The 27,272-nt window shown below is 40.6% G+C and overlaps 1 protein-coding gene across 4 annotated transcripts in view; it reads left to right on the top strand.

The window, feature by feature from the left end:
* The first annotated feature begins 2,631 nt into the window (after positions 1-2,631).
* Positions 2,632-27,272, top strand: part of LOC136883449 (calponin homology domain-containing protein DDB_G0272472) — a 113,514-nt gene continuing 88,873 nt past the window's right edge. The window contains exons 1-3 of one of the 4 annotated variants that reach the window (XM_067155744.2): positions 2,778-2,899; positions 3,027-3,153; positions 13,297-15,959. In XM_067155744.2, coding sequence (XP_067011845.2) covers positions 3,129-3,153; positions 13,297-15,959 — 2,688 coding nt within the window. In that variant the 5' untranslated portion in view covers positions 2,778-2,899; positions 3,027-3,128. Of the gene's footprint in view, positions 2,687-2,777; positions 2,900-3,026; positions 3,154-12,453; positions 12,534-13,296; positions 15,960-27,272 lie in introns of those variants that run through there. The other 3 variants (XM_067155745.2, XM_067155747.2, XM_067155748.2) reach the window with 3 other exon arrangements.

Raw genomic sequence — 27,272 nt, 5'->3', positions numbered from 1 at the left:
TTATTTCACAGATTAGTCTTTTTTTCTTACCTACATAGCATACTCGGCCGTATTATTTCCTACCTAATTACGACCTCAGACATGTGACGACTCGTTTTGCAATACATGTTTTTCACCACATAGCCTATTATGCCGGAAAGTAGGTTTCCATTTGCTAGGACAAGAATGTGTGTGCAAGCGCTGTGGTGGATAATGTGAGATATCATGCGATGTTTTTGCAAGCAAAGGACCGTATCACTGACTATGTTCTGTGCTAGAGCAAATAGCTTAATATGATAATAGTGGAAACTCCAGCGAGAAACTGGCGACACCGCTTCTGCGTGCCATCTAGCGGTTCGAGAGGCTAACTACTCTTGCTACTGCTGTCAGCTGTGTACGCCAGAAGTGAATTATTTGTACTTCAGATAGTTTTGTGCTTGTTATGTATCACGATTTTGGAAATGGCAGGAAAAGGAGTTATTTGTGCTGTGCATGGGTGTTTTCATTACAGAAGACAAAGTGATTGCAAGCCGTTTTACAGATTTCCTAACAACAAAGTGCTGTGAGTATAGGCCTACCTGTTAATGTTTACGTGCCGGTATTTTTTTCTATTTATGAGAACATACTTTCTTTAAAATATTGTTATGATTAAACCTATGAATTTAATCGATTTTTAGGTGTACTCAGTGGGTGAAGAGCAGAAGGACAGATTTAGATGAAAGGTATGAGGGTATGTTTAGCCACCAGGGTCCTCAGCCATTCTGTAGCTTCTGGAATGCTAGTTCATGTGTCATTCAATTCTTTGCAATCAAGTGCTGCAAACACTGCAGAGTTTATAGAAATGTGTGATATTTTGTCTGATATTTTTAATTCTTGAATTCTCAGTAGCCCCAAAGAGTACAAGAGACCCTTAAACAATGACTCAGGGCATATGAAAAAGCTGGATGAAATTTGTGATTGTCTAAAACAACTCAAAGTTTTGAATAACCGCAAAGGCAACCCTCTCTGTATTCAGGGTTGGATAGACAATATTTCTGCACTGAAACTATTGTGGTCTGAATTATATAGTGATTATGGTTTTCATTATTTGCTAACAAGGAGGCTCACACAGAACTGCATTGAAAGCATTTTTTCCATCATCAGAGCAAGAGGAGGTAACAATGTAACTCCAGATGCAACAAAATTTCGCAGTGCCATAAGGAGTGTTATGATAAATCAATTGATCTGTGCTTCTGATGACAGCAATTGTGAATCTGATGTTGCAGACTTTCTACTAACTCATAATCGATGCTAATGTCACTCGACAGTGTGAGTTAAGTGATCAGGTAACTGATTATGACTATGATATAATACAGGAAAAATGCAGACAATTATGTCATGGGCTGGGCATGTAGCAAATTTCTCCATGCTGAGTGTAGGGATGTATTGTCATCATTATGATAATGATAGCCGCCTCTGTGGTGTAGTGGTTAGCGTGATTAGCTGCCACCCCCGGAGGTCCGGGTTCGATTCCCGGCTCTGCCACGAAATTTGAAAAGTGGTACGAGGGCTGGAACGGGGTCCACTCAGCCTCGGGAGGTCAACTGAGTAGAGGTGGGTTCGATTCCCACCTCAGCCATCCTCGAAGTGGTTTTCCATGGTTTCCCACTTCACCTCCAGGCGAATGCCGGGATGGTACCTAACTAAGGCCACGACCGCTTCCTTCCCTCATCCTTGCCTATCCCTTCCAATCTTCCCATCCCCCTACAAGGCCCCTGTTCACCATAGCAGGTGAGGCCGCCTGGGCGAGGTACTGGTCATACCCCCAGTTGTATCCCCCGACCACGAGTCTAAAGCTCCAGGACACTGCCCTTGAGTCCGAGGGAAAAACCGAACCTGGAGGGTAAACAGGTGATGATGATGATGATAGCATGGGAAAAGAAATGAAAAAGTATGTCTAAAATTATGTTTTTAGTTAGATGCTAAAATATCAAGAACATTTGAAGATAGTTTCTTTTTAGTTTTTGTTAGAAAGCAAAGATGGGATTAGAAGAAAATTAAATGACAGGTTTTTGTCATTGAATGAATGTAGTGTAGGCTTATGTAACAGCTGTGTAAAATTACTGACTGACAAGTATTTCAAAGTCCTTATAAAGGCACATGTGAATATAACCTATGATTCAACAGTGAAAAATATTGCCTGTAAAAATACCAAGTTTAAAAAGATATTGCATGTGTGATTTGCTCTTGAAGACTGTAGGCCCTAGTCATAACATGACGATCTAATGTTTTAATTTGATAATACATTTGTTTTATTCTTATCCCTGGTTCATTCAGATCAATATCCACCTTTTTCCTTCCCTATATTATGTTACAAGAACGACGCAAACGTCTTAAAATCAGTATTTCGTTGGGTTGGAAGTCGAAATGTGTAGTGTTTGAATGGCGCGTTATGTTAGTGTTCCCTGCGAGCCGCTAGATGGCAGCACTACGTGCTGTCGCCGCTGCTCTGCGTGCTAAGTGAGGAGAGTTTCCACTATTATCATACTAAGCTATTTGGCTAGAGTCAACTAAGCATATTGTCTGCACCATTTATGCACATTGTGCGCATTTTCTCTAATTATTATTTCCTGTTTCTTAAAATGTGTATATGTACACTCTTTGGTAACATGTAATGTATCATGGTAGTACCACGGAAGCATTCAGAATATCAATCATGGTGGACTTGGTGAGTAATGGGCATTGATATATGTGTTTTTTGTTAGATTATTTTCAGAGCGAAGCTTTAGGGAATCTGTTTCATTTTAGGGGTTTTTCTTCTCCAACATCCGATGTGAGTTTCTGTCCGTTCCATGGATTGTCAGCTGTAGTTTGCGTCGGTGTTTCGAGCACGTTATGTATTTATGTAAGGGTAGACTGCAAGTAAATTTAGTGAATACTGGTACGGAATATCTTTGCCCTTAAATCAGAGGAATATGGGAATATATAACTACAGTTTGGTGTTATTGTCGTGGAGAAAATCTGTGAGAATTTCATTTTTAAGGTTCCCGGTGTGTTATCTTTTATAGTGGCATCCAATTCTTGAGAGATGATCCGTATACCCCTCTTTCTGACATCTGACTGTGCTCGGCTGCTACACTGTTCTGCTTGTCACCAGAACCAAAGCATTAATGATCAACGGTAATAAATTACCGGGTAATGTACTTACACACGCATATGAATCCTAACCCTTCATGTTTTGCTTTGCTGAACTTATGTGCATGGGCCAGTAATTCATCATTTTGTAGGATTTTGCTATACTTCATTCTCTTGATTAGTTTGTAACATTTAACAATCATTCGGTCTAATGCTCTTCATGGACTTCATTCCAAGGAATTCCTTTACTTTCAACCAAAATCTGTTAGACATGGAAATGAAAGAAAAACTGTGTTTTTCTCAGTTGCACCGTTTAAAGAATTCAAGAAGGGTCTTCGTTTTGGTCCTCCTTGTAAGTGCTTATTCTGCAGATTTTAAAAGGATAAAACTTTTGGTAGATGGGTGTCATTGAGGTTCTGTGCTATTCTGTTGAAGTGCTAGACTGTCTGCACAATGTTCAAAGTGCTGTACGTATTGTAAATAAAGCCTAACGTTCATTGCTTCACCTTGCTCAGCATGTATACTGAAATTGGACCAATGAGATGCTTTGCTATTGAAGCCAACAAGGTGGTGGTGGTGGTGGTGGTGGTTCTTTTAAGGGGAAGTACAACTATGCAACTATCCTCTATATAACACTAATCAGAGTAAAAGTGGAAGGGATCCATCTTGTCGAAAAATGATATTGGCCAATGAAAGACTAGGGTCACGAAGGGCGTGAAAATGAAAGATTCCCTCCTCCATATGTAATGCTGCTGGGGTCGGAAGAGAACAAGCGTTGACCAAGGGAGGTCGGATAGGATAGATGAAAGTGAGGAGCCTGGCACAAGTAAGCGTAAGCAATGCCAGGACTCGGCTTAGGGCCCCATGGTTGCCAACCCATGCTCTGAAGTTGAAACCTGGGGCCCCTTTTAGTCACCTGTTATGAAAGGCAGGGATACTGTGGGTGTTATTCTACTGCCCCCGCCCACAGAGGGATTGAAGCCAACAACAAATCTCCGGAAAAAAAAAAAAATTCTGGTATATTGCCATCATTGCATGGGTTGGAAAGTACAACACGTATGTAGAATAAGTTGACATTTACCATCTCCATAAAGACTCTCTAAAATGTTGACTTGGATGTAAGAGGTATCATGAAATTGGAGAATAAATTAAATCCCAATATTCAAGTGAGACACATTTCCTTTTCTGATTATCCTAGGAATGATTCTCAAATATTTGTCCTTACTCATTCTAAGGAACTCATGGTTGCTGAGTAGCTTAGGCAGTAGTGTGTTGGCGTTCTGAGGTCAAGTTGTGCGGTTTGATCCTGGCTCAGTCCGGTGATATATGAAGGTACTGAAGTATGCCAACCTCATGTTGATAGATTTACTGGCATGCAAAAGTAATCCCCCGACGAAATTCGGCACCTTAGCATTTTTGAAAACCGTTTCATATGGCAGTTATATTTCCAATATACCACAAAGTAGATATTATGAAATCACTGTAGACAGAATGAGATTCCCATGTGCACTGGGTGTAGTGCCGTTTGTTGACTCAAAAACGGATGCCGAGACATATCAGGATCTGTTTCCTGGTAAAAGTATCACAAATTAACAAGGGAATTATAAGGTCCACCTATTCAATACTGAAGAAAATTATGTGATAGATTCCACAAGTCTGTTAAATCTTCACATTTCATTTAGTCATATGGGACCGGTTTCGACAGAAATTGTATGTCATCTTCAGCCAAGAAAAGAAAATAAAGACATTAGAAATACATTAAAATTTACATCTCTAGTAAAATTATTCCAATCATAGAAAAACGTATTGATGCCTTCGAAATGTTCCTGTATCGCAGTCTCTTGCGGATATCCTGGGTAATGAAAATCTCAAATGCCGAGGTCCTTCGTCAGATGAAAAAGCAAAAAGAACTACTGCTCACCATAAAACAGAGGAAAAATCAATATCTAGGACATATCGTGAGAGGTATCAGTTATTAAAGCTTATTATCAGAGGGAAGATACAGGGGAAGAGATCTGTTGGGAGAAGAAATTTATGGCTGAAAGACCTTCGAAGATGGCACTGCTGTACTTCAGAAATGGCATTCCATTCTGCGCTGTCAAGATCAGAGCTAGTTACGTGGATCGCCAACCTCCTCTCGGAGACAGCGTCTTAAGAAGAAGTAAAATTATACCAATAATTTACAAAATTATTCCTATTAGGGCTAAAATGTTTATACAAACGTGAATTGGTAATCGTGTATGTTTTATATGATGAGGTGTACCCCATAATAATTATAATTGAGAGATATGCTAAAAAATCTTTGTACAATACGCTTTGTAGTAAAATGTATACAGTTGTCAATTTTTCAGTACTAAATAAGTGTAATATTTTTTTTGTTTACACACAGTTTAATACATTATATAAAATAGATATTGTAATTAAGTTTCATGAGGCTAAAAAACAGGTATTCAATTATAAGTCATTCCACAAAAGTATATACAATGATGGTGTTAGAACATTCTATTTGGCATACAGCTTTGTACTTAACAGAAATAATGATTAAAATATAGTAATTGCCAATTTAAACAAAGTAGGCAGGTTGAGTTTATAGGTCACTGGTGTCTTGGCATTAAAAACAAAGTACTCAAATAGAGTTTTTATATCAGCTTGCTTCACTTTCATGTCCATGATTGTCATAATAAATTATGATATGAGGTTGATTAATATAAAATGACCAAGGCTCTTGTTAAAGCAGTGTGTCAAAAAAGGATCTTACATGAAAAATCTGTGGTTACATAGGTGGGTCTAGAATGGTCTCGAACCAAGACGGAACCTCAGGTGCCAAGCTGATAGAAGTTAAAGAGGAACTGGCAGACTAAACTGACCGGACCTAAGATCCTTTGTCTTTTAGTGTGCTGAGAAATTCCCAATGATGTGTCTGTGCTCTTGTTCTCTGCCAATTTGTGCATTGAAATCTCCAAGGAGGATCTTGACATGGTATCGAGAGATCTCGGTGAGTGCCCGTTCAAGTTTTGACCAGAACTTTTCAACATTGTTCGTGTCAGGGTCAGTGTTAACTGGGCCATATGCATTCACAAGTTGTAGGCTTTGTTGGCGCATTTAACTTTGAGTTGGGAGGGGTGTTTCGAGAGTGATGTGAAATCTATCACAGAATTCTTGATACTGTTGTGTACTAGAAATGCGATTCCCAAGATACGTAAATTACTTTTTCTAAGCTTGGTTGGAGGTTTTCCTTTGTAGATGCGATATCCACCAGAGTCGGTGATCTTAGTCGCAAAATTGTGTTCCTTGTACTGAAAGTATGCGGATTCTGAATTTGTTGCAGGTTCTTCTTATTACACTTAAGAAAATGGAAATTGCAACACCATGAAGGCATTGGTCATTTGTGTTAATTTTCAAGATATGGAACGATGCCATGTAGGTGTGAAAACGATCAAAGTTTCAGACCCATTGGATTGTTGCTACAGGTCTCTGCCCGCGTGATTGGTCACGGAGGGCTCAACTCCAGTATACGGACTCTGGTGTAGCGTAGTTGACTTGCAGTCTGTGCAGCGAAGTGTTCCCTGTCAAACATGCCGCGACGACAACTGTCGCCGTTTGAGAGGGCTCGGATAATTGGGCCGTGTGAGGCTGGATTATCACTAAGGACTGTCGCTGCACGTATTGGCCGACAGGCATCTACGGTACGTGTATGGCAGCAGTGGTCAAATGAAGGTACCTACACTTATAGACCTGGCACAGGCCCAGCGCGACAGACAACTGTGAGAGAGGATCGCCGCATCATTCGATGGCCCGGATGGAACCCCATGCAACAGCAGCGCAAATTCGAGCAGCTGTGGCACTCCACGTTACACAACAAACAGTTGGTAATCGCCTGCATGCAGCTGGCTAACGAGCCCGTGTCCCTGCAGAAGGTGTTCCTTTGACCCCACAACAGCGACGTGTAAGGCTGGCCTGGTGTCGGAGAAAGATCAATATGGGTCGAAGAATGGCATACGGTCGTCTTTAGTGATGAATCGCGCTTCTGTCTTTCCCGCAGTGATCGCCGGAATCGTGTGCGCCGACATGCCGGGGAGAGGGGCCGCCCAGATCTTATTGTCGAGAGCCACACAGGGCCAACACCAAGCATTATGGTCTGGGGAGCTATTGGCTTTAATGTGAAATCATAATTAGTGCTTGTTGAGGTTGAGGGCACTATGACTGCTCGACAGTACGTTGATAGGGTACTCAATCCAGTGGTTGTCCCTATGATGGCGAACATTGCTAATGGGATGTTTCAGCAGGACAATGCTCGGGTTCATACTGCACGCATCTCCAGAGAAGCTCTCCACGACATCACAACCTTAGAATGGCCCGCCAGATCCCCGGACCTCAGTCCTATTGAGCATGTGTGGCACATGATGGGTCGACAACTGGCCAACCGTCCTCAGCCACCCACAACTCTGGAACAGCTGACCTGCGCAGTGCAGCAAGCATGGGCCACATTTCCTCAGGAAGCGATCCAGGGCCTTATTGACTCCATAACTCGACGAATTCATCAATGTATTGCAGCTCGTGGTGGGCACATGCTGTATTGATTGTTGTCCAAACTTGCGGTCAGAGGGACCTGAAAGTATATTCATCGAATCACAACCAACCTCGTCCTGCATGTTCAATTGCAGCAATGTAGCACCACTCCTTCTGAGTGTTGCAATTTCCATTTTCTTCAGTGTATTATCATCATCATCTCGGGTGTGACATTAAATATTTGCATGAATCCTCTTATTTGTTGTGTTGGTTTTTGGTTATTGTAAATGGGCAATTGTCTAATTGGAATTACAATTATTGACATTGATAAATATTTGTTCTTGTTGGGAATACCAATATTAATTATGCATTACATAGGCTTTTTTTTTTTTTTTTTTTTTTTTTTCCCTTTGAATATCCGGTTGAATTCTTTAATGTGCAGTACTTGACTTTGCTGTGAGGAGGCCTTTGTTCAGTAACAAGACTTGGCAACACCGAACATCTTGCTTTCTTAAAAATCAAGCCCATTGTAGTTTCGCGCAGACAATAGAAAGACGTAGAATACTGTGCAGATGTCCTTGGTACATCAAGGTTCCAAAGTTCACGTAAGTCAACACACATGCAACTGTTTCCTGTTTGATGTGGAACAAATGAAAGATTATATACAAGTGGAAAACATAACCTTACCTACAGTACCGGTATAATATATGAGCTATATACGAAGGTGGTTTAAAAAGTCCGAGAGATGGCGGCACTGGCATGTATCGAGGTCATGTTTAGTTAGTACCATCTCTTGAATGAACGCACTCCAAGTTTCAGCCATATTGGTGTATTTCTTTGTGTTTGGCATTCGTGTGAATCAAGGAAGTCGAATGATTTTTTAAGAAATGGATGAAAAAGAATTTTGTGTGGTGATTTATGAAAGGCAAAACGCCTCAGGAGACTAAAGTGAAGCTTGATAACCATTGTGGTGATTCTGCATCTTCGATTAGAACAGTTTATAAGTGGTTTCAAAAGTTTCGGACTGGCCATATGGACACAAGTAACGCTGAACATTCTGGACGGCTTGTGGAGGTTATGAATCCAGAAATCATTGATCAAATCCATGATATGGTGATGGATGACAGAAGAGTTAAGGTGCGTGAGATTCCTAGTGCTGTGGGCATCTCGACTGAACGGGTACATAATATTTTGCATAAACATTTGGACATGAGAAAGCTATCCGCAAGATGGGTGCCGCGATTGCTCACGCTTGACCAAAAACGGAATCGTGTGAAGTGTTGCTAGAATGATTTGCAGCTGTTCCAGAAGAATCCGGAGGAGTTTAAGCGTCGTTTTGTCACTGTTGATGAAACATGGATACATTAGTATGCTCCTGAGACCAAACAACATTCTAAACAATGGGTTACCAAGGGCATACCTGCCAAGTTTTCCGGTTTTTCCATAAAATGTATGGATTTTGAGTGTGTTTTGCGGTTGTACGGATGAACAACGTTATTGTACGGATTTTCAATATCAGCACTTTTTTTCGCTTTCTGCGTCAAAATCTGATTTGTTTGACTTTCGATAGTAGCTGAAATTCGACCGGTAAATGTACGGTATCGATAATCACATTATCGATTATCGTCGTGATTTTGTCGCCTGTTCGACCTCAACTGCTGAACTACTACTTCATTCTCTGAGATATTCCCAAACAAGTAGCAGGCTGTGTTTTAGAAGGAAGTAAATCAGTGAAAAGTAGCAGGCTGTGAATTTATATATAACGTTTTAGTAACTGCGTAGTGTTGTTTGTGTGTGGCGTGTGGGTGTGAGATTATGAGTAACATTGGCGGTTGTTCTGAAACTGGTGAAATTGTGTAGCGAATTTGTAAAAGATTTAGTATTTCTAGTGGTGTTCATAATGAGTTCAACTAAGAAACAATATTATCAATCTTTTAGGGAGGCATATTCTACTGAATTTCCTTGTTTTATACGATCACGAAAAGGCGAAACATTCGCATTCTGTACCATGTGCTCGTTTCTCACGGAGGTAGAACAGAATTAGTAAATCACATTAAGTCTATTAAACACGTCTCTAATACAAAATTTAAGGATAGCAGTCAGAAAATTAATTCGCTTTTTACATCTTCTGGAGCTGACCTTGATATAGTAAGAGCGGAATGCTTATTCACTTCATTTTTAATTGAACATAATGTCCCTTTAGCTGCTGCCGATCATGCTGATGCTCTGTTCAGGAAAATGTTTCCAGGTTCAGAAATTGCAAAAAAAAATATGGCTGTGGTCGTATGAAAACCACGTACATTTTAAAGGAAATGGCTACAGATTCAAGAAGTGAACTTGTTGGTTATATGCAACGTGAACCATTTTCTTTAGCTACAGATGGGAGTAATGAAAGTAATGCGAAGCTTTACCCTATTGTCGTCACCTGTTTTGTGGGAAAGCAGAAAAAGATAGTTAGCTCAGTGTTGTCTGTCCCAGCCTTGGTGGGTGATTCAACGGGACATAATATTGGTAATTTGATAATTTCACAATTAGAGAGTTACAAAATACCAATTCAAAATTGTGTAGTGTTCTGTTCCGACAATGCTCCAGTCATGATTGGAAAAAAGAATGGAGTTGCTGCTGTTTTAAGGGAAGCACAGTCATCTGTCTTTGTACTCGGTTGCTCATGCCATTTGATTAACTTGGCTGCTGAGAAAGGTGCAAGCAGTTTGCCTGTTAAAGTTGATGAATTATTAGTCGACATTTTTTATTATTTAGGAAAGAGTTGTAAGAGGAAGGAACGCCTTAAGAAATTCCAAGAGCTTCACAACAAGGAAACTAAGAAGATACTGAAACATGTTTGCAAAAGATGGCTATCGGTAGGAAGGTGTCTGCGGAGGCTGTTGGAGCAATGGGCTCCACTACTGGGTTTCTTTAAAGATGAGGTGCTTGTCAATGCTCAGTGTGCATCAACTACTAGGTTAACATCATTTACGATCCCAAAAGCCGAGCCTGGTAGTTCCAAAGATCATGAAAAGAGGAAAGCTACTGTGTCATCAGAATTGGTCGCTCCCAAAAGATTTGCACGTGTCTCAAAATTTGACACTCCTGTGCTAAAGAATAAGAACATTATTCAAAATCGTGAAGAAAATTTTTTTATGGTTCTGTCATCAGGCTTAAATAAGGCATGCTGTGCCTTCCTGTATGCTGTCATTCCTTTATTTGAGAATCTTAAATCTACACTTTAGAGTGCTTCCCCTCACATTCATAAACTACTAGAATTAATGACGAACCTGTTAAAGCAGCTGCTTTCCAGATTTGTTAAACCAAAAGTGATCAAAAGTTCTCTTTTATTAAAAGTTCCATACCATTCTACTGAGAATCAGAGAGACAATGATAAGCTAGTCATTGGCGTTGAGACAATGAACTTGGTGAAGAAACTTAATGATAGAGATAAATCAGCATTCTTTTCATCTGCCTGGAGTTACTTCTGCACAGCATGCGATTATATTTTTAACAAGTTCCCTCTCAGTGATGAAGTACTGGAACATGCAAAGGTTGCAGATGTTTCGAAAATTGAAGATGCCCAGTTTTCTTCTGTACAGTTCTGTATAGAAAGATTTCCATCATTGCTGCCGAGAAAGGACAGTGAGTTGTTTGAGGATGTAATGAATGTGCTTCAGAACCAATTTGTAGCTCTTCAGATTGATGACTGTGCTACTGTTGAGAGTGAGAATCTGACAGATGACACCAAATGGGCTCGCTTGATGAACAATCATGGAGCTGATGGTGTTCCTAAATATGATAGGATATCCAGGCTAATGCTTTTTGTTCTGACTCTACCGCACAGCAATGCTGAGTGTGAACATGTGTTCAGCTTGATGAAAAAGAACCAGAATCAGTTTAGGTCCTCAATGTCAAATGAAATTCTGGATTCTATTTCTCTTTTGAAAACCAGAAGTACTGGTCCATGTTACTCGAGTAGTTTTTCTCCAGAATTTCTGAAGAAAGCAAAGAAAGCCACTCATCTCCATCTGTCCTCTCCAACCTGTGATGGATAATAGCCTGCATACTGTGAACTTGACAGAATTTTGTAAATAAGTGTACATGTTTATTTTAATTTTGACTGTGACATTCATATTGTGACCCACAAGTTAAATTGCAGAAAAACACTGTTTTGTGTACTTTGTGAACTGTTCCCAGTGTTAAGTGAAAACAAATGAGCACTCGTCAAGATGTAACTTTGTGTAAGTATTTAATTTCAGAGGTGATCATAACTTGTATTCTACTTGTATTAGTATTGTTTGTAATCTCCCCGCTTGCCGTCCTTTTTCACTATTTCTCAAGACTTTGCGACGAATGCGCGCGTTGTTAAAATTTTTCCATTTTAGAATCTTCTGGATTTCTCTTTTTGAAAGTTGGTGTGTGTGTGTGTGTGTGTGTGTGTGTGTGTGTGCGTGCGTGCGTGCGTGCGTGCGTGTGTGTGTGTGAGAGAGAGAAACAAGTTGGAATCCTATTTCCATTAATTTTGCAACCACAACTGCTGAGGTGTGTGCTGGTGCGTTGTATGATGGAAAAGAACTTTTTTGTGGGCCAGTCGCGGGCGTTTTTCTTGCAGCTCGGTTTTCAAACGGTCCAATAACGATGAATAATATGCACCTGTAATAGTTTTACCCTTTTCCAGATAGTCTATGAGGATTATCCCTTGCGAATCCCAAAAGACAGTCACCATAAACTTTCCGGCTGAAGGAACGGTCTTCGCCTTTTTTGATGCAGGGACAAAGATTTTATTCAAACGAGGAGGTGATTGCAAACACTAATGGATATTTTGCAGACTTGGACAAATCCTATTATTTGGAGGGGATCAACAAACTAGAACATCGTTGGACGAAGTGTATAAGCCTAAAAGGATACTATGTCGAAAAATTAAAATGGTTTACCCCAAACATGTAAGTAGTTTTTATTTTTGCACAGACTTTTCAAACGCCCCTCGTACACATGATTAAATCTAAATACATAACCTTGCCTATAACATTCAAAAATAACTTGCATCAAGTGAAGCAGTCAGGGATGAACACAGTAAAAATAAGCAATGTATGTGACAAGAAATAATAATGTTCAAAGTGTGCCATATATGGACAGAATAAACTAGGCCTTTGATTTGAAAGACGTGGCATATATGAAACAAAGGCATATGAGTGAATTTGTTTATAATGTACTAGAAATTGACACAATGAATCGATTGAATTGTTCTTATATTTCTATATATTATTTTTACAATTTATGAAGTGGTATTGTAATATAAGAAATTCTCTAAACAATTAAGTTTAACTGTTAGGAATACCGGTATCCATTATCACCACCAAATAATTCATGTTTACCGCAGAGAGGTGCTTAAAGACCCATCGGGTTCATCGGGCCTCACTTGTTCGACTGTTGCACAAAAAGGGCTTGCCCAGAAGAGGGCTAATATTGCCTGATCATCGCCTTCTTCACTTGGTTGACTGCATTGTCGGATTGTAGATTGACTGTTTTTTAATCCTTATTTACTGTACCCTGCTATCTGTTTTGGTCATTCATGTGGTTTTATAAATCATATCCTTTTTGGTTTCCAATTACTAATCAGAATTGATTTAATGATCGTGAAATATATATAATGTTGTTCTTGCTGCGTTTCTTAGTTATTTTATTTCTTTTTTTTTCTTTTTTCAGAGTACCTTAAGTTCGTGCTAAACCATAGAGTTGGAAGAAGGCAACTACAGATAGCAAACATCCAGATTGGAGATCAAAACAATAAGGGAAACATGGAGCAAGGAGACACAAAGGTAACTGCTGAAGAAGTTTCAGGACTGCAAACCTGTACAGAGGTAGCTACTAAAGAAATTTCTGAACAACAGACTTGTACAGAGGTGGCCACTGAAGAAGTTTCAGGACAACAAATATGTACAGAGGTAGACACTGAAGAAGTTTCAGGACAACAAACATGTACAGAGGTTGCCACTGAAGTTGTTTCTGGACAAGAGACCTGTAGTGAAACCTGCAAATTGGCAGACAGTGATAGATGTGGTGATATAATGAAGATGCCAGGAAAGGATGGAAATAATATTGCATCCTATAGCAGTGAGGGATGTGGAAATAATACTATGTCCACTAGCAATGAGGGATATGGAAATAATATTGTGACTACTAGCAATGAGGGATGTGGAAATGATATTGTATCCACTAGCAATGAGGAACGTAGAGTTGCGGGCGAAGGTGATCCACCAAGTGACTTCTTTGACGATTTTTTTCGAGAGGAATTCTTAGAGGGTTTGGATATTGTAGATTCTTGGATAGATGAAGGGAATGATGATGGTAATGAAAATAAAACAGAGAAGAGTAATAAAGAGACCAGATCACGAAGTGATAGAAATTCAGATGAAAGGAAAGACAGAGGTAGGGATGATAGAAGAATCAGGAGTTGGACAGACACAAGGAGGAGAACTTATGACAGACGAGACAGGGTTACAGATGATAGGAAGGATAGGACGGAAGGTGATAGCCGCAACAGTAGGCGAGGCAGTCAGACAGATAGAAGTGTTCCAGAGGTCAGTAGTCTAGATAAAAAGGACGACGGTCGTTCCCGACGGGGAAGAAGTTCTGATAGAAGGGATGCCAGTCGTAATCAAAGGGCAAGAAGTCCACGTAGGGAGAGAAGTTTAGAGAATAGCGATCCTAAGCGTACTCGTGGAGAAAGGGTACAAGAGAAAAGAGAGGATAATCGTGTTCATAGGGAAGGAAGTCTTGAAAGAAAGGATGATAATCATGTTCGGAAGGAAAGAAGTAATGAGAAAAGAGATGATAATCGTGTTCACAGGGAAAAAAGTCTTGAGAAAAGGGATGAAAGTCGTAGGGAAAGGCTTCTTAATAGTAGAAGATACGCTCGTTACCGTAAAACTCCTGAAAAAAGAGACAATCGTGTTCATAGGGAAAGAAGTCAAGAAAAGGAAGATGATAGTCGTAGAAATACGAGGGTCCTTCATAGAGAGAAAAGCTTAGAGAGAAAACCAATTAAAGGAAGATCTTATGACAGAGGAAACAAGGATAAAAGTTCAGAGAAGGTCTCAGGGTCTGTGAGAGAAGGGGAGGAAGAAAGGAGAAAAGAATCTGATAGGGGTGAAAGAATAGACCAAGCGAAGAAATTGGAAGACAGGCAGGGAGAGCATGGAAACAGAAAGGATGACAGTGTAGGTGGCAGCAAAGATAAACCAGTTGAAAGTAATTCTGTGCAACAAGTGACTGCAGAAAAATTGAAAATGGAAGTATCAGTAGTTAGTTATCCTCATCCTAACCTGTATAAAAAACTACGAGAAGAGAACAAGTCAGAGGAAAATATTGATCACGAAGGTAATTTTTTTAAACAGTTGCCTCCCATAGCTCCCAATGAACCGGTGCCCCCTGGTACTGAAGATGAGTATATAGTACCTGAAACCACTCCAAAAGACAAATCAGACGTAACTACTGAAAATGATAAAATAATCTCAGGTGACACCAAACAAGAAAAAACGGAAGCAGTAGAAAGTAAAGTCTCTTCTTCAGATCATACAAAAGAAGGAAAGGCTAAGAATATTGATAAGAGATCTGTATCTCCCAAACGTAAGAAACGATCAAGGTCAACTAGTACTGAAAGAGCCAGAAAATTGCGGGAGGAAAAGCAGTTAAAAATAAATCGCTATTTCAATATGAGGTTTCGACAGCAGAGAGCTATTCGAGAACAGAACCAGACACAGGAAAGGACATCTGAGATTAATGAAAAGAGTCGTCGCAGTAGAGATAGAACCTCCAGATTTTCGGGCCCCACCACCAGAGAAAGATCAAGAGAACGGTTGGGGAAGAATGAGAGATCAGTAGACAGGCGGTTACCGGAAAGACAAAAAGACCGCTTTGGAAACAGAGAAAAACCATTTGAGGGAGATTTAAAACTTCACAGTACATCTGCAGAGGAGCAAAAGAGTACACCAAGACCTCTTTCTCCAGCGATATACGAGCGTTTCTCCTCTCCCAGCTTATCGTTGGAACTGTCTCCTGTATCATCAGCAAGGGAAAGGTCACTATCCCGTTCTCCGAGCCGTGAGAGGTACAAGAGAGCCAGGCGGCACAGATCACGCCGTCATTCTCTTTCACCGATTAGTTTGTCTGATTCTTCTCTGTCCCTGACTTCAGAATCAGAATATGAACGAAAGAAGAGGAATTATAACAGATCAAGGCAACAACGTAAACCCCCTTTTCTGAAAGAATTAGCAGAGTTATTAGCTGCAGATTCTGCTAAAAGAAGTTCTTATCCAACACCTCCACCAGGATATGTTGATGGACCACAGAACACTCCACATCTTGAGGTGAGTAGAAGTTTAGGCCTGAACAGTTAATGAGAGTCAAAATTTGTTCTGGAGAGAGTAAGGTAGAAATATAAAATCGCACATGTCTTTCAGAACAGATTTGCCAGATGTCTATTTACTTGACTGAATTCCGGTTTTCCCTAATTGAATATAGGTCAACTGCATGGTTAGGCAGCTGTGAGCTTGGATCCGGGAGATTGTAGGTTCGAACCACACTGTATGCATCCCTGAAGATGGTTTTCTGTGGTTTTCCATTTTCACACCAGGCAAAATGCTGGGTCTGTACCTTAATTTAAGGCTAGGACCATTTCCTTCCCACTCCTAGTCCTTTCCTATTGCGTTGTTTCCATAAGACACATCTGTGTCTGTGCGACATAAAGCAGATTGAAAAAAAAAAAAAAAACGAACACAGGTCATTAACAAAGCCTCACCATCTCATCCTGTTGATAATCAGCCTCTTTACTTCACTCCATGTCTTTCCCTCTTCCAGTGTATGAGCATGGACAGATCTTTGGCACAAGTGCGTGGGTCTTCCTTTTCCCCTGGAGTTCCAATCCAAGACTCTTGACAGCTTCTTTTCCCTTGCATTTTTGCCGGTTGATTTGTATGTACATCTTGATTTGCCCCGTCCTCCAGAGTTCCTGGTTGGAAATCACTTCTGGCCAGTAGATGTTCAAAACCAATCGTCTGCAGTTCAAAGGTGATCACTTTCGTTACTTTCTCTGTCTCTGACCCATACAGCTTCTAAAGATGCAGAGTTTGGTTCTGCTGCTCATCTACCCTAGATAGAGTTGCACAAAAGTGCTGTTTGCAATGTGAATGTGTTGTGAGTCACCCTGTGTAACAACTACACTGCTTATGCAGATGAAACTATCCACATCTTTGATTTCTTAATAGTGGTCTGATTTGGTGGTATTTATCGTTAGTGCTTTCGTCTTCAAGTAAATCCAGAATCCTACCTTCTTTGCCTGTTCTATCAAGCCTTCCAGCTTTGCTTGCACTTCGCTGTGTACGTCAGAAAGAAGACTCAAGTCATCAGCAAAGTCAAGGTCTTCCAACCCGCTTAATAAATCCAATTTAATGTCATTTCACATTACTAGTCACTCTTCGCATTACAATATCAATCACAATCAATCAAGAACATGGTAGTAAAATGTATTAGCTTGCTGATCTCTTGAATGCATAGATATTGGCTTGGACACAGCCCTCATGAATGACTCTACACATGTAATCACAGTATGTTTCTCATATGAGTTTGATGATTTGTGCTGGCACACCATAATGCTTCATTTCCTTCCGCGTGGCTTCTGTGCTTACTCAAGGTCAATGAAAACTGCATATAGAAGTACTGACAATTCAACACTAGATTATTCAGAAGGTGTTCATTGGTCAGTGCACAATTCTGAAAAATTAGGGTGAAAGTCTGCTTGTTCTTTTTGAAGTCTCAAGTTGATATATTCTTTAATTTTATTCTTTTCAGCATCACCCTGGTGAAGACTTTGATTTGGATGGAAAGCAGCATGATGATACCCCTCCAGTTGTTGCATTTTGGCATACTCCCTTTTTGTGTGTGTTGGGGGGGGGTGTGCAATTTCACCAGGAGACCACATCTCGAATTTTTAGGCATCTTTCCATCATCCTTCACAAATAGAGGATGCAACATTTTGACAGTGGTGTCCATGTCGATCTTCATCACTTCCGGTGTAATTATGACAACTTCTGACCCCTTGCCAAACTTTTTCAATGCCTGTTTGATTTCTACTACTGTTGGAGTGCTGGTTTTAATCCTGTCATCAGGCTCAACCTCTTTTATCATCCACTCCATCTTGCTGAACATCCAGGGAGCAATTTAAAATGACAGCAAAATGCTGCCTGCCATCGCTTCAGTTGGTCCTCTTTGTTAGGAGGGTGCAGTCTTGGCCCTTCATTGGGTTGTTTCTCTGCATCTGCTCTGCTGACAGAACTCTGGTGTTGGTGTAGAGTTCCTTAATCCATTCGCATCTTGTTTAAATTCCGTAGCAGTTCACTGAGAAAACACATTTAAATCTTGCACTACGGCACACACTGTGAAGATGTGGGCCACGGTGAAGTCGGCACCACAAAAACACACCGAGGGGTGTTACCCCTTTAGGAGTTAAAAGTGTGTAGATCTTCAATGCGATATCCCCTGCCTACACAAAACTACGGCCTCTCGGGAGGTCACGTGGTCTCGCTGTAGACTTGCCCACTGTCGTCATTTTATCACTTTCCATGTCATCAGCACTATTATACACATCACTCAAACTAAGACCTTCAGGGTCTATTTCATCGTCACAAACATCACTGTCTTCATAATCACTCTCGAAAACACATTAGCTTTTGTATTCCATCTTCGTCAACAACACATCTGCTTGATGCCATGATTGCAACTGACATGAGCAAAATATGAACAAAGATTCTTTTATATTTTGTTCCGGAATTGTGTGATAACCTGGAGCGCGGGAAATAACCGAAGCCACATGTCAAAACTTTAGCTCAGAATGCATACAAGTAGCATCTGTGAGTTAGTAACTGAACTACGTGTATTGATATACAACAGCACATTGCCGCAAGCTGAGCTCGTCATTGGATTCATATGCCACAAATAACTTTTGCGAGCTAGGGTCGTCATGTGAAGCAATTGGGTTAAGGTTCTCCTTGGTGGCTTCTTCTTCTATCCTATTCATTTCCTCTTATCCCTCACCACACTTCCCAATCCTTCTCAACATGTTTCCTTCCTTTCTTGCTTGCGTCCTATTTTAATTCTTACTGAGCAAGTGGCCGCGCGGTTAGAGGCTTGCAGTTGTGAGTTTTCATTCGGGAGATAGTGGGTTCGAACCTCACTGTCGGCAGCCCTGAAGATGATTTCCCATGGTTTCCCCATTTTCACACCAAGCAAATGCTGGGGTTGTACCTTATTTAAGGCCATGACCACTTTCTTCCCACTCCTAGCCCTTTCCTATCCCATCATCGTCATAAGACCTATTTGTGTCGGTGCAACATAAAGCAACTTGTAAAACTTTCATTTATTGCCTTCTTTACCTCAGGTGTAAGATGCAACAGTTATGTAGAAATGAAAAGGTTAGCCCTGGATTGGGTGCCATGGAGAGCTGCATCAAACCAGTCTATGGGCTGATGACTTAGACAACATCAACAACCACCTCAGTTCGCTGTCCAGTCTTTATTCCTCATATCCTTGAAGCCCTAGATGATTTCAATCACTTCAGTATGGACACATCTAATCTTTGCCCATTAATCTCTACTGTTCCATTTTTTACATCGGAGTGTTTCATACCTGTTCTGAAGTTCTGTCCTGAAAACTTCCTGAACATTTTCGTCATCTTGGAGCTTGCTAACCATGAACCTACTACACTGGCGTAGCAGGGAAGAGGTGATACTCCCAGGTGGCGGATAGGGGGGCCTAACACGCTTGCTGGCGGACTCGAGGGAAATAAAATACCTCTCGCGGACCAGACCCACTACCCCCTGCGGGTGGGGGACGCACATGTAGCATACACCAGCGGTATCCCTTGCCTGTCGTAAGAGGCGACTAACAGCGGCCCAAGGGGCTCTCAACTTGGGAGTGCGGATTGGCGACCACAGGGCCCTTAGCCGAGTCTTAGCATTGCTTCAACTTACTTGTGCCAGGCTCCTCACTTTCATCTATCCTGTCCGACCTCCCTTGGTCAACTCTTGTTCTTTTCTGACCCCAACGGTATTAGAGCATTCGAGGCCTAGGGAGTCTTTCATTTTCACGCCCTTTGTGGCCCTTGCCTTTCTTCGTCCGATACTTCATTTTTCGAAGTGACGGATCCCTTCTTCTTTTTTCTCTCTCTACCCCCTGTGGGTGGGGGGCGCGGACGAAAATACACCCACGGTATCCCCTGCCTGTCGTGAGAGGTGACTAAAAGGGGCAACCAAGGGGATGATTGAATTAGAACCATGAAACTACTTTTGATTCGTACCATCACGCGGGGAACACCATAGGTTGCCTGTACTTGCAAGTAGTACCACTATATTAGGTACGAAATAGGTTTGTGATTAGTAGCAGCCAAGAGCCTGGCCTGGGGTTTTCCAGTACCCGTGCATCGTATCCATGTGAGCAACATCGCGGGTCTGGGCATTGCCTGTGAGTTGTACCATTATATGAGCGACACCGTGGGTCTGCGTTGCCTGTGATTAGTACCCACTATGTGAGGAACACCACGGGAATACCGGCACCCGTAACTAGTACACCTAGGTGAGGAACGTCATCGGTTTGCGTTGGCTATGAGTGGCGCCATTGTGTGTGAAACACCATAGGTCTGAGTTACCTGTACGACGTACAATACTTGTGAGTAGTACCATCATGTGTGGACCACCGTGAGTCTTTGCTACTTTTGGTTAGTACCCCAACATGACAAATACCGTGGTTCTACTTTACTAGCGATAAGTACCATTCTGAGGGGCCTTAGACCTGGATTTTGGACCCCTTTAGACATCAAGCATCCTCGATTCAGGGTTGTGCTTTATAAGTGGTCTCTTGGTCAGTAATACTCTTATTTATGATCTTTTTTTGAGTTGCATCCACTGTTCTTTTTTTGTTTTTTTGGTTTCATGTCTATCCATTCATTCTTCATGACATTTTTTATTTTGGTCAGTAGATGATTTTGAACTTTTTGGTGACATTTCATTTCATACCGTTAGGTGCCCTTGACCTCGATGTTAGGCCCTTTTAAACAACAAGCATCATCATCAGCGGAGCTTGCTAGTTTGTTCTGACCTCTTTTCCTAAGCCGGGATATTCATTCTAAAGTTAATCATAACAAGATGATGATCGTTGCTAATATCTGCACCTCTCTTGTTTGTCACATCCAGCATTAGGTACTTACATCTCCATCCATTAGGTATTTGATCTGTTTGATTCTCTATCGTACGATTTGGTGTTACCTATGTCTCTTTGACAATTTTTGTTTGGAAATGTGGTACACCCCCACAAGCAAGTCGTGGCTATCACAGAAGTCCACGTAATTGCCCATTCTATTTGTTTTTTCCTATTCCTTGTCTATCCATAACATGCTGCAAGTCTTTTATTGTCCTGACCCACATTTATATTAAAGTCTCCTCCAACTGTGATGTCCTTCATCTTCTCTTTCTTGACGGTATTGGTTCTCTCCACATACTGTATTTACTTGCATATTGGCCATTCTTTATTCGTAGGTCGGGTCATAAGTCATGGCAACTATTTTTTTTCCTGCGAACAGGCGACAACTCAAAAAATCTAAGATATGCATTTGGAAACGTACAGTATGTACTTGCATATGATGTCACTAGATGGTGTATGTAAACAACGGTGTGGGTCTAAGCATGCCTCCAAGTTCAGAGAGAGTGAGTGTGTGTATGTCTGTGTGTGTGCGTGCGTGTCTCTCTCACACACACACACACACACACAAAATGGAAGTCAACCAGCAGGAGCAACGATCGTATATTAAAATAGCAGTTCTCCGCGACAGAAATGCACACCAATGCCATGCAGAGCTGCGGGATGCATTAGGTGTGCATGCCATGCTCTATAGAACAGTGGCGAGGTGGGTGAAGGCATTCAACCTGGGTATAGTATCAACTGCCAATTTGCCTCGCCCAGGCCATCCAGTGTCCATGGACAAAGATGTACGGATAATGGTGATCGATCATTGTTTACGTGAGGACAGGCGCTGGACTCTTGGGTGATTATTTCGAATGTCTGTAACTAGTGGAGACCTGTCCTTTGTTCATAGTCTTGTGTATTTGCTGTCTATACCATAATAAAACAATCTTTACTAATGGCCTTACCAAGCTCGATAGCTGCAGTCGCTTAAGTGTGGCCAGTATCCAGTATTTGGGAGATAGTGGGTTCGAACCCCACTGTCGGCAGCCCTGAAGATGGTTTTCCATGATTTCCCATTTTCACACCAGGCAAATGCTAGGGCTGCTAGGGACAGCCACAGACGCTTCCTTCCCACTCCTAGCCCTTTCCTGTTCCATCGTCGCCATAAGACATATCTGTGTCGGTGCGACGTAAAGCAGCTTGCAACAAAAAAAACTAATGGCCTGTGTTCTGTCACTTTCCTACGAGAATCTCCTGAAGTCAGAATTTGTCTCCATGAACTACGCATAATTACATGCCCTATATTTCCAAATGCATATCTCATATTTTCCGTGTTGTCTCCTGTTTGCGAGAAAAAAATCAATGAATATTCAAGATAAACTTAAATATTGTAATTAAGTGGTCCGCCTATTCAATACAATATATAATTTATTATATCTAGTACATGTTTCGTCCCCTAAGGGACATCATCAGCTGATAATAAATTAACATTAATATATCAGAAATAAATATTATTAAAATTGGAAAGACACATTAAAATTTTTTGACATTTAAAATAAGATCTTCGAAATTTTGTTTAAAATTGCAAGTCATAAGACAGATAAAACAGTTAAATTGTCCATATTTCTCTTGTTGATGTTCTTGGGAAATACCAGTTTTGCTTATAAAATCTTAAAATATCATTTGTTGTAAATAGCACACTTGATGTGTATCTCTTGGTAGAAGATTTGTTGAAACTTAATAAGCATTCCTGAGACGATATAAATAAAATTTAAATGCTTCAGAATTTTAAGTCAGATCGGGGCCGTGATGGTAAAGTTCTGTGTGGTAATGGATAAAATTTTTATTCCTTATTATTGGCCCCGATGTGCGGAGGACTCGCTTCTACCGAGGTAAGTGTGCATGAGCAATGATTTCAATGCAACTTTACCGAAGGCCATAATGGAATTTAATGGTCTATCCTTACGTATGAAGACGACAGTCTGGGAGCAGACAGTGATGGTGTTGCTTTTTAAATCAAAGCTGTGGAAATGTTAATTGTAATTTTATAACATGCAGCCCGTTGTGTTCAGTCCAATTACTTGAAACAAGTTAACCATGTGCCTTTAAAACGATGTTTATTAATTTATTGATGTCTTTCAATTTTTAATTGTGTGCTTAATTGAACCTTTATCATCATCATTTCCCTTTATCCAGCTGTAGCCGGGTAGGGGCAAATATGGTTCCTCTCCACTTTCTTCGGTCTTTCCACCACTCCTCCTCCAACACTGTGTCCCAGTCCAGGTTTTTTTCTATAATGCTACATTGGATTGTATCCTTCCATCTCAATCGTGGTCGTCCACGGCCTCTCCTTCCTTGGATTTGCATTTCCATCACCGTTTTTGGCATTCTTTCGTCGCTCATTCACTTCGTGCCCAAACCATCTTAGTCGGCTCTTCTCTATTCTATCATTCATTTTTTCCACTCCAATTTCTTCCCGGATTTTCTCATTCCTTATTTTGTCTCTTCTACTCTTCTGTATCATACTCCTCAAGAACTTCATTTCGCCTGCTTGTATTCGGCTCTCATCCTTCTTTGTCATTGTCCAAGTTTCTGCTCCGTAAGTTATGGGTACATAATACATCTTGTACATAGTATCCTTTGCTTCCGTTGGCACATCTTTGTCCCATAACATGTTTATTACACTATGATAGAAACAACTTCCAGCTTGAATCCTTTTACTAATCTCAGCATCCAGTCGAGCATTCTCCATTAATTCACTCCCCAGGTATTTAAACGTTTCCACTACTTCCAGGGGCTTGTCTGCAAGTCTAATCTGACCTTTCCCTTCTTTCTCCCCTCTAGTCATAACGTCCGGCTCCATGGCTAAATGGTTAGCGTGCTGGCCTTTGGTCACAGGGGTCCCGGGTTCGATTCCCAGCAGGGTCGGGAATTTTAACCTTAATTGGTTAATTTCGCTGGCACGGGGGCTGGGTGTATGTGTCGTCTTCATCATCATTTCATCCTCATCACGACGCGCAGGTCGCCTACGGGAGTCAAATCAAAAGACCTGCACCTGGCGAGCCGAACTTGTCCTAGGACACTCCCGGCACTAAAAGCCATACGCCATTTCACTTTTTCTAGTCATAACAAGAGTTTTACTCTTGTCTACACTTATTTTCAATCCACATTCTTCGATCTTCGCATTCACCACATTCAACCGTTCTTGAACCTTCCTGTCATCTTCTCCCCAAATGACAATATCATCTGCAAATAACATCATGTTCGTTTCTCTTCCTCCATATGCTGCTTTTGCGGTTCTCATGATGTCATCCATTACTATTGTAAACAGGATTGGTGATAGAACACTTCCCTGTCTCAGCCCACTAGTTATTTTGAACCAACTTGTCCTGCCAACTTGTGTTTGCACACAACTACAACATTCATTATACAATGCCATGATCATTTTTATTAATTCCTGTCCAATTCCTTTTTGCACCAGACTGTCCCAAACTTTCGTCCTGGGGACACTGTCATATGCCTTTTCAATGTCAATGAATGTCATCACCATATTATTCCCGTACTCCCAATGCTTTTCCATTAGTTGTCTCATAATGAAAATGGGCTCTATTGTTGACCTTCCACTTCTGAAACCAAACTGATTTTCCTGTATCTGGTTCTCAACTCTCAACCTTATTCTACTTTCCAGTATCCTTTCCATTATCTTAGCAACATGGGATATTACTGAAAATACTCTCTACATCTATTTCTTACTAGCTGATGTACCCGTGCTTCGCTACGGGGTTCTCAGAAAGACTGACTTTGTGGTTTTCCTAACTGAAGTCAACATAGGTCATCACAAAAATGTCAGTAGGAATGTAGCGATTAAAAGCAATGTTATAAAGTACTCGATCAAATGAAAAACGACATATTTTCTCACTCTTAACTAACAGTACTACGGTGCCAATCTAACAGTACAATGTCCCAGAGCTGCAATGACCAGGCCACAGACAGCTGTGAACACTTCTCTGCTATTATTCCATTAAATATGCACACTTCTCATTCCAATCAGTGCCTCAGAGTAGGGATTGAATAACTCGAATGCCATGATGAACCAGTGTGTTTACGTATCTTTAGTATCGGAAAAGTTATGAAACAGGGGAATGGCATGCTAAAGAAGAAAGTTACCTAACTCCCCAGGTATTTCCCGCCAGTATTTAGGCAGACTGTTCCACTTGTACAACTGGGCAAGTTGGCTGTGTGGTTAGGAGCACGCAGCTGTGAGCTTGCATCCAGGAGATAGTGGATTCGAACCCCATTATCGTCAGCCCTGAAGATGTTATTCCGTAGATTCCCATTTTCACACCAGGCATATGCTGGGGCTGTACCTTAATTAAGGCCAGGGCCACTTCCTTCACACTCATAGCCCTTTCCTATCCCATCATCACCATAAGACCTAACTGTGACGGTGCGACGTAAGACAAATGTAAAAAAAATACTCGGTACGCAGCAGTAGTCCTATCTATCGGAAATGAAATGGCGTATGGCTTTTAGTGCCGGGAATGTCCGAGGACATGTTCGGCTCGCCAGGTGCAGGTCTTTTGACTTGACGCCCGTAAGCGACCTGCGCGTCGTGATGAGGATGAAATGATGATGAAGACGACACATACACCCAGCCCCCGTGCCAGAAAAATTAACCAATAATGGTTAAAATTTCCGACCCTGCCGGGAATCGAACCCGGGACCCCTATGGCCAAAGGTTAGCACGCTAACCATTTAGCCATGGAGCCGGACAATATCTATCGGAGATGAGTGGAAACAGAAGACAAAGTACATCACAACAAACAATGGTCCATGTATATTGTTGATCAATTTTGTGAGCTTTCTACATAGTAGTTCTTCACATTTAGTTTCCTTTAGACTCTGTGATATTAGGGCGTCTTTAAAATTATTTATAGCGTAGACTCTATTTCTTTATTCTCCGACTTTACATACCGATTTTCATTAAATCCTGTTTACCCATTTTCTCGTGATTCTGCGCTGATAAGGACTTAGTAACAAAAATCCAAATTCATGAATGTCTCTGATCATAGCCGGTATGGTAACAATGTATAAGACATAAATAATCGGAAATATAATACTACATATCTTACGTAGTATTTATCGATACGACCATTAATAAATTATTTGGGAATTAAATTTTAGGCCTGCCCCTAAACTACCATTTCGTTCAGTGTGAATAAAATTATTTATGGCCTAGATTATAGCAACTTATTCCTCGACTACGAATACCGATTTTCATTGAGAAACGACCATTCATAACATAAATATTTGAGAATTCCATTGTAGGCCTTCCCCTAAACTATAATTTTTCTCAGCTTGAATACAATTAGTTATGGCCTAGAGTGTAGTGACTTATTCCTCAACTTCCCCTACTGATTTTCGTTGAGATAGACCATTAATAACAAATATTTGAGAATCAAATTTTAGACCTTCCCTAAACTAGAATTTCACTCAGCGTGAGTAAAATTATTTATAGCTTAGGTTATAGTGACTTATTTCCCGACTTTGTATACCTATTTTCATTAAGATATGACCACTAATAACATAAATATTTGCGAATGAAATTTTAGACCTTCCCCTAAACTACCATTTCAGTCAGCGTGAATAAGATTATTTATGGCCTAGATTGTAGGGACATATTACCCGACTTTGTATACCAATTTTCATTAAATTCTCTTCAGCCGTTTTCTCGCGATGCCTGTACGTACAGACAGAAATTACGGAAAAGTAAAAAGTGCATTTCCTTGTTACCGTGGGCACGGCTGATACAGAAATACCATCCTTTTGAAATTCTGAGGAATGTACAGACAAATTTCTTATTTTATATATATAGATTTCTTCTGGCTTTGTTAAAATTATGCCACCTTCATCCTTCACAAATCTGGTGTTTACTTGATCTCTCTTTTTGTTTCTTAAGATACCATACAGTAATTTCTTGCTGCCCTGCGTATCATCTCTCAATTTCTGTGTGAATAAGGCCCAGCTTTTCCTCTTTTCTTCCTCCACTACTTTCTTGGCCAAATTCTTTGCCTCCACATATTTTCTTCTACTTTCTTCAGTCTTAGATGTTTTCCATGCTTTCCATGCCATTTTCTTTTCCTTCACTTTAATCTTTACCCTATCATTCCACCAGTGTGTTTCTTTGTCTTTCACATTTCCTGATGTTCTACCACACACCTTTCCTTTACAACCAACATTTATATAGAGGCTTAATTCATTTGATATTTCTCAATAGTTTTAGGAATTCCTGTTTATTATGATGAAAAGTTACGTAAATAATTATACTAAATGTTAATTCTAATGCTCTTCCTTTTCGCAGTAAAGTACTTATTTACTTTATTAACAGTTTATATAAGGTGTTATAAAGCAACAAATTTAATGCTGCAGGCCGTGTAAATTTAAATTTA

The sequence above is a fragment of the Anabrus simplex genome, chromosome 11, assembly GCF_040414725.1.
Source record: "Anabrus simplex isolate iqAnaSimp1 chromosome 11, ASM4041472v1, whole genome shotgun sequence".
Taxonomy (NCBI): Eukaryota; Metazoa; Arthropoda; class Insecta; order Orthoptera; family Tettigoniidae; genus Anabrus; species Anabrus simplex.
Note: the sequence above shows the minus strand (reverse complement) of the source record. Positions and strands in the feature narration are given on the sequence as shown.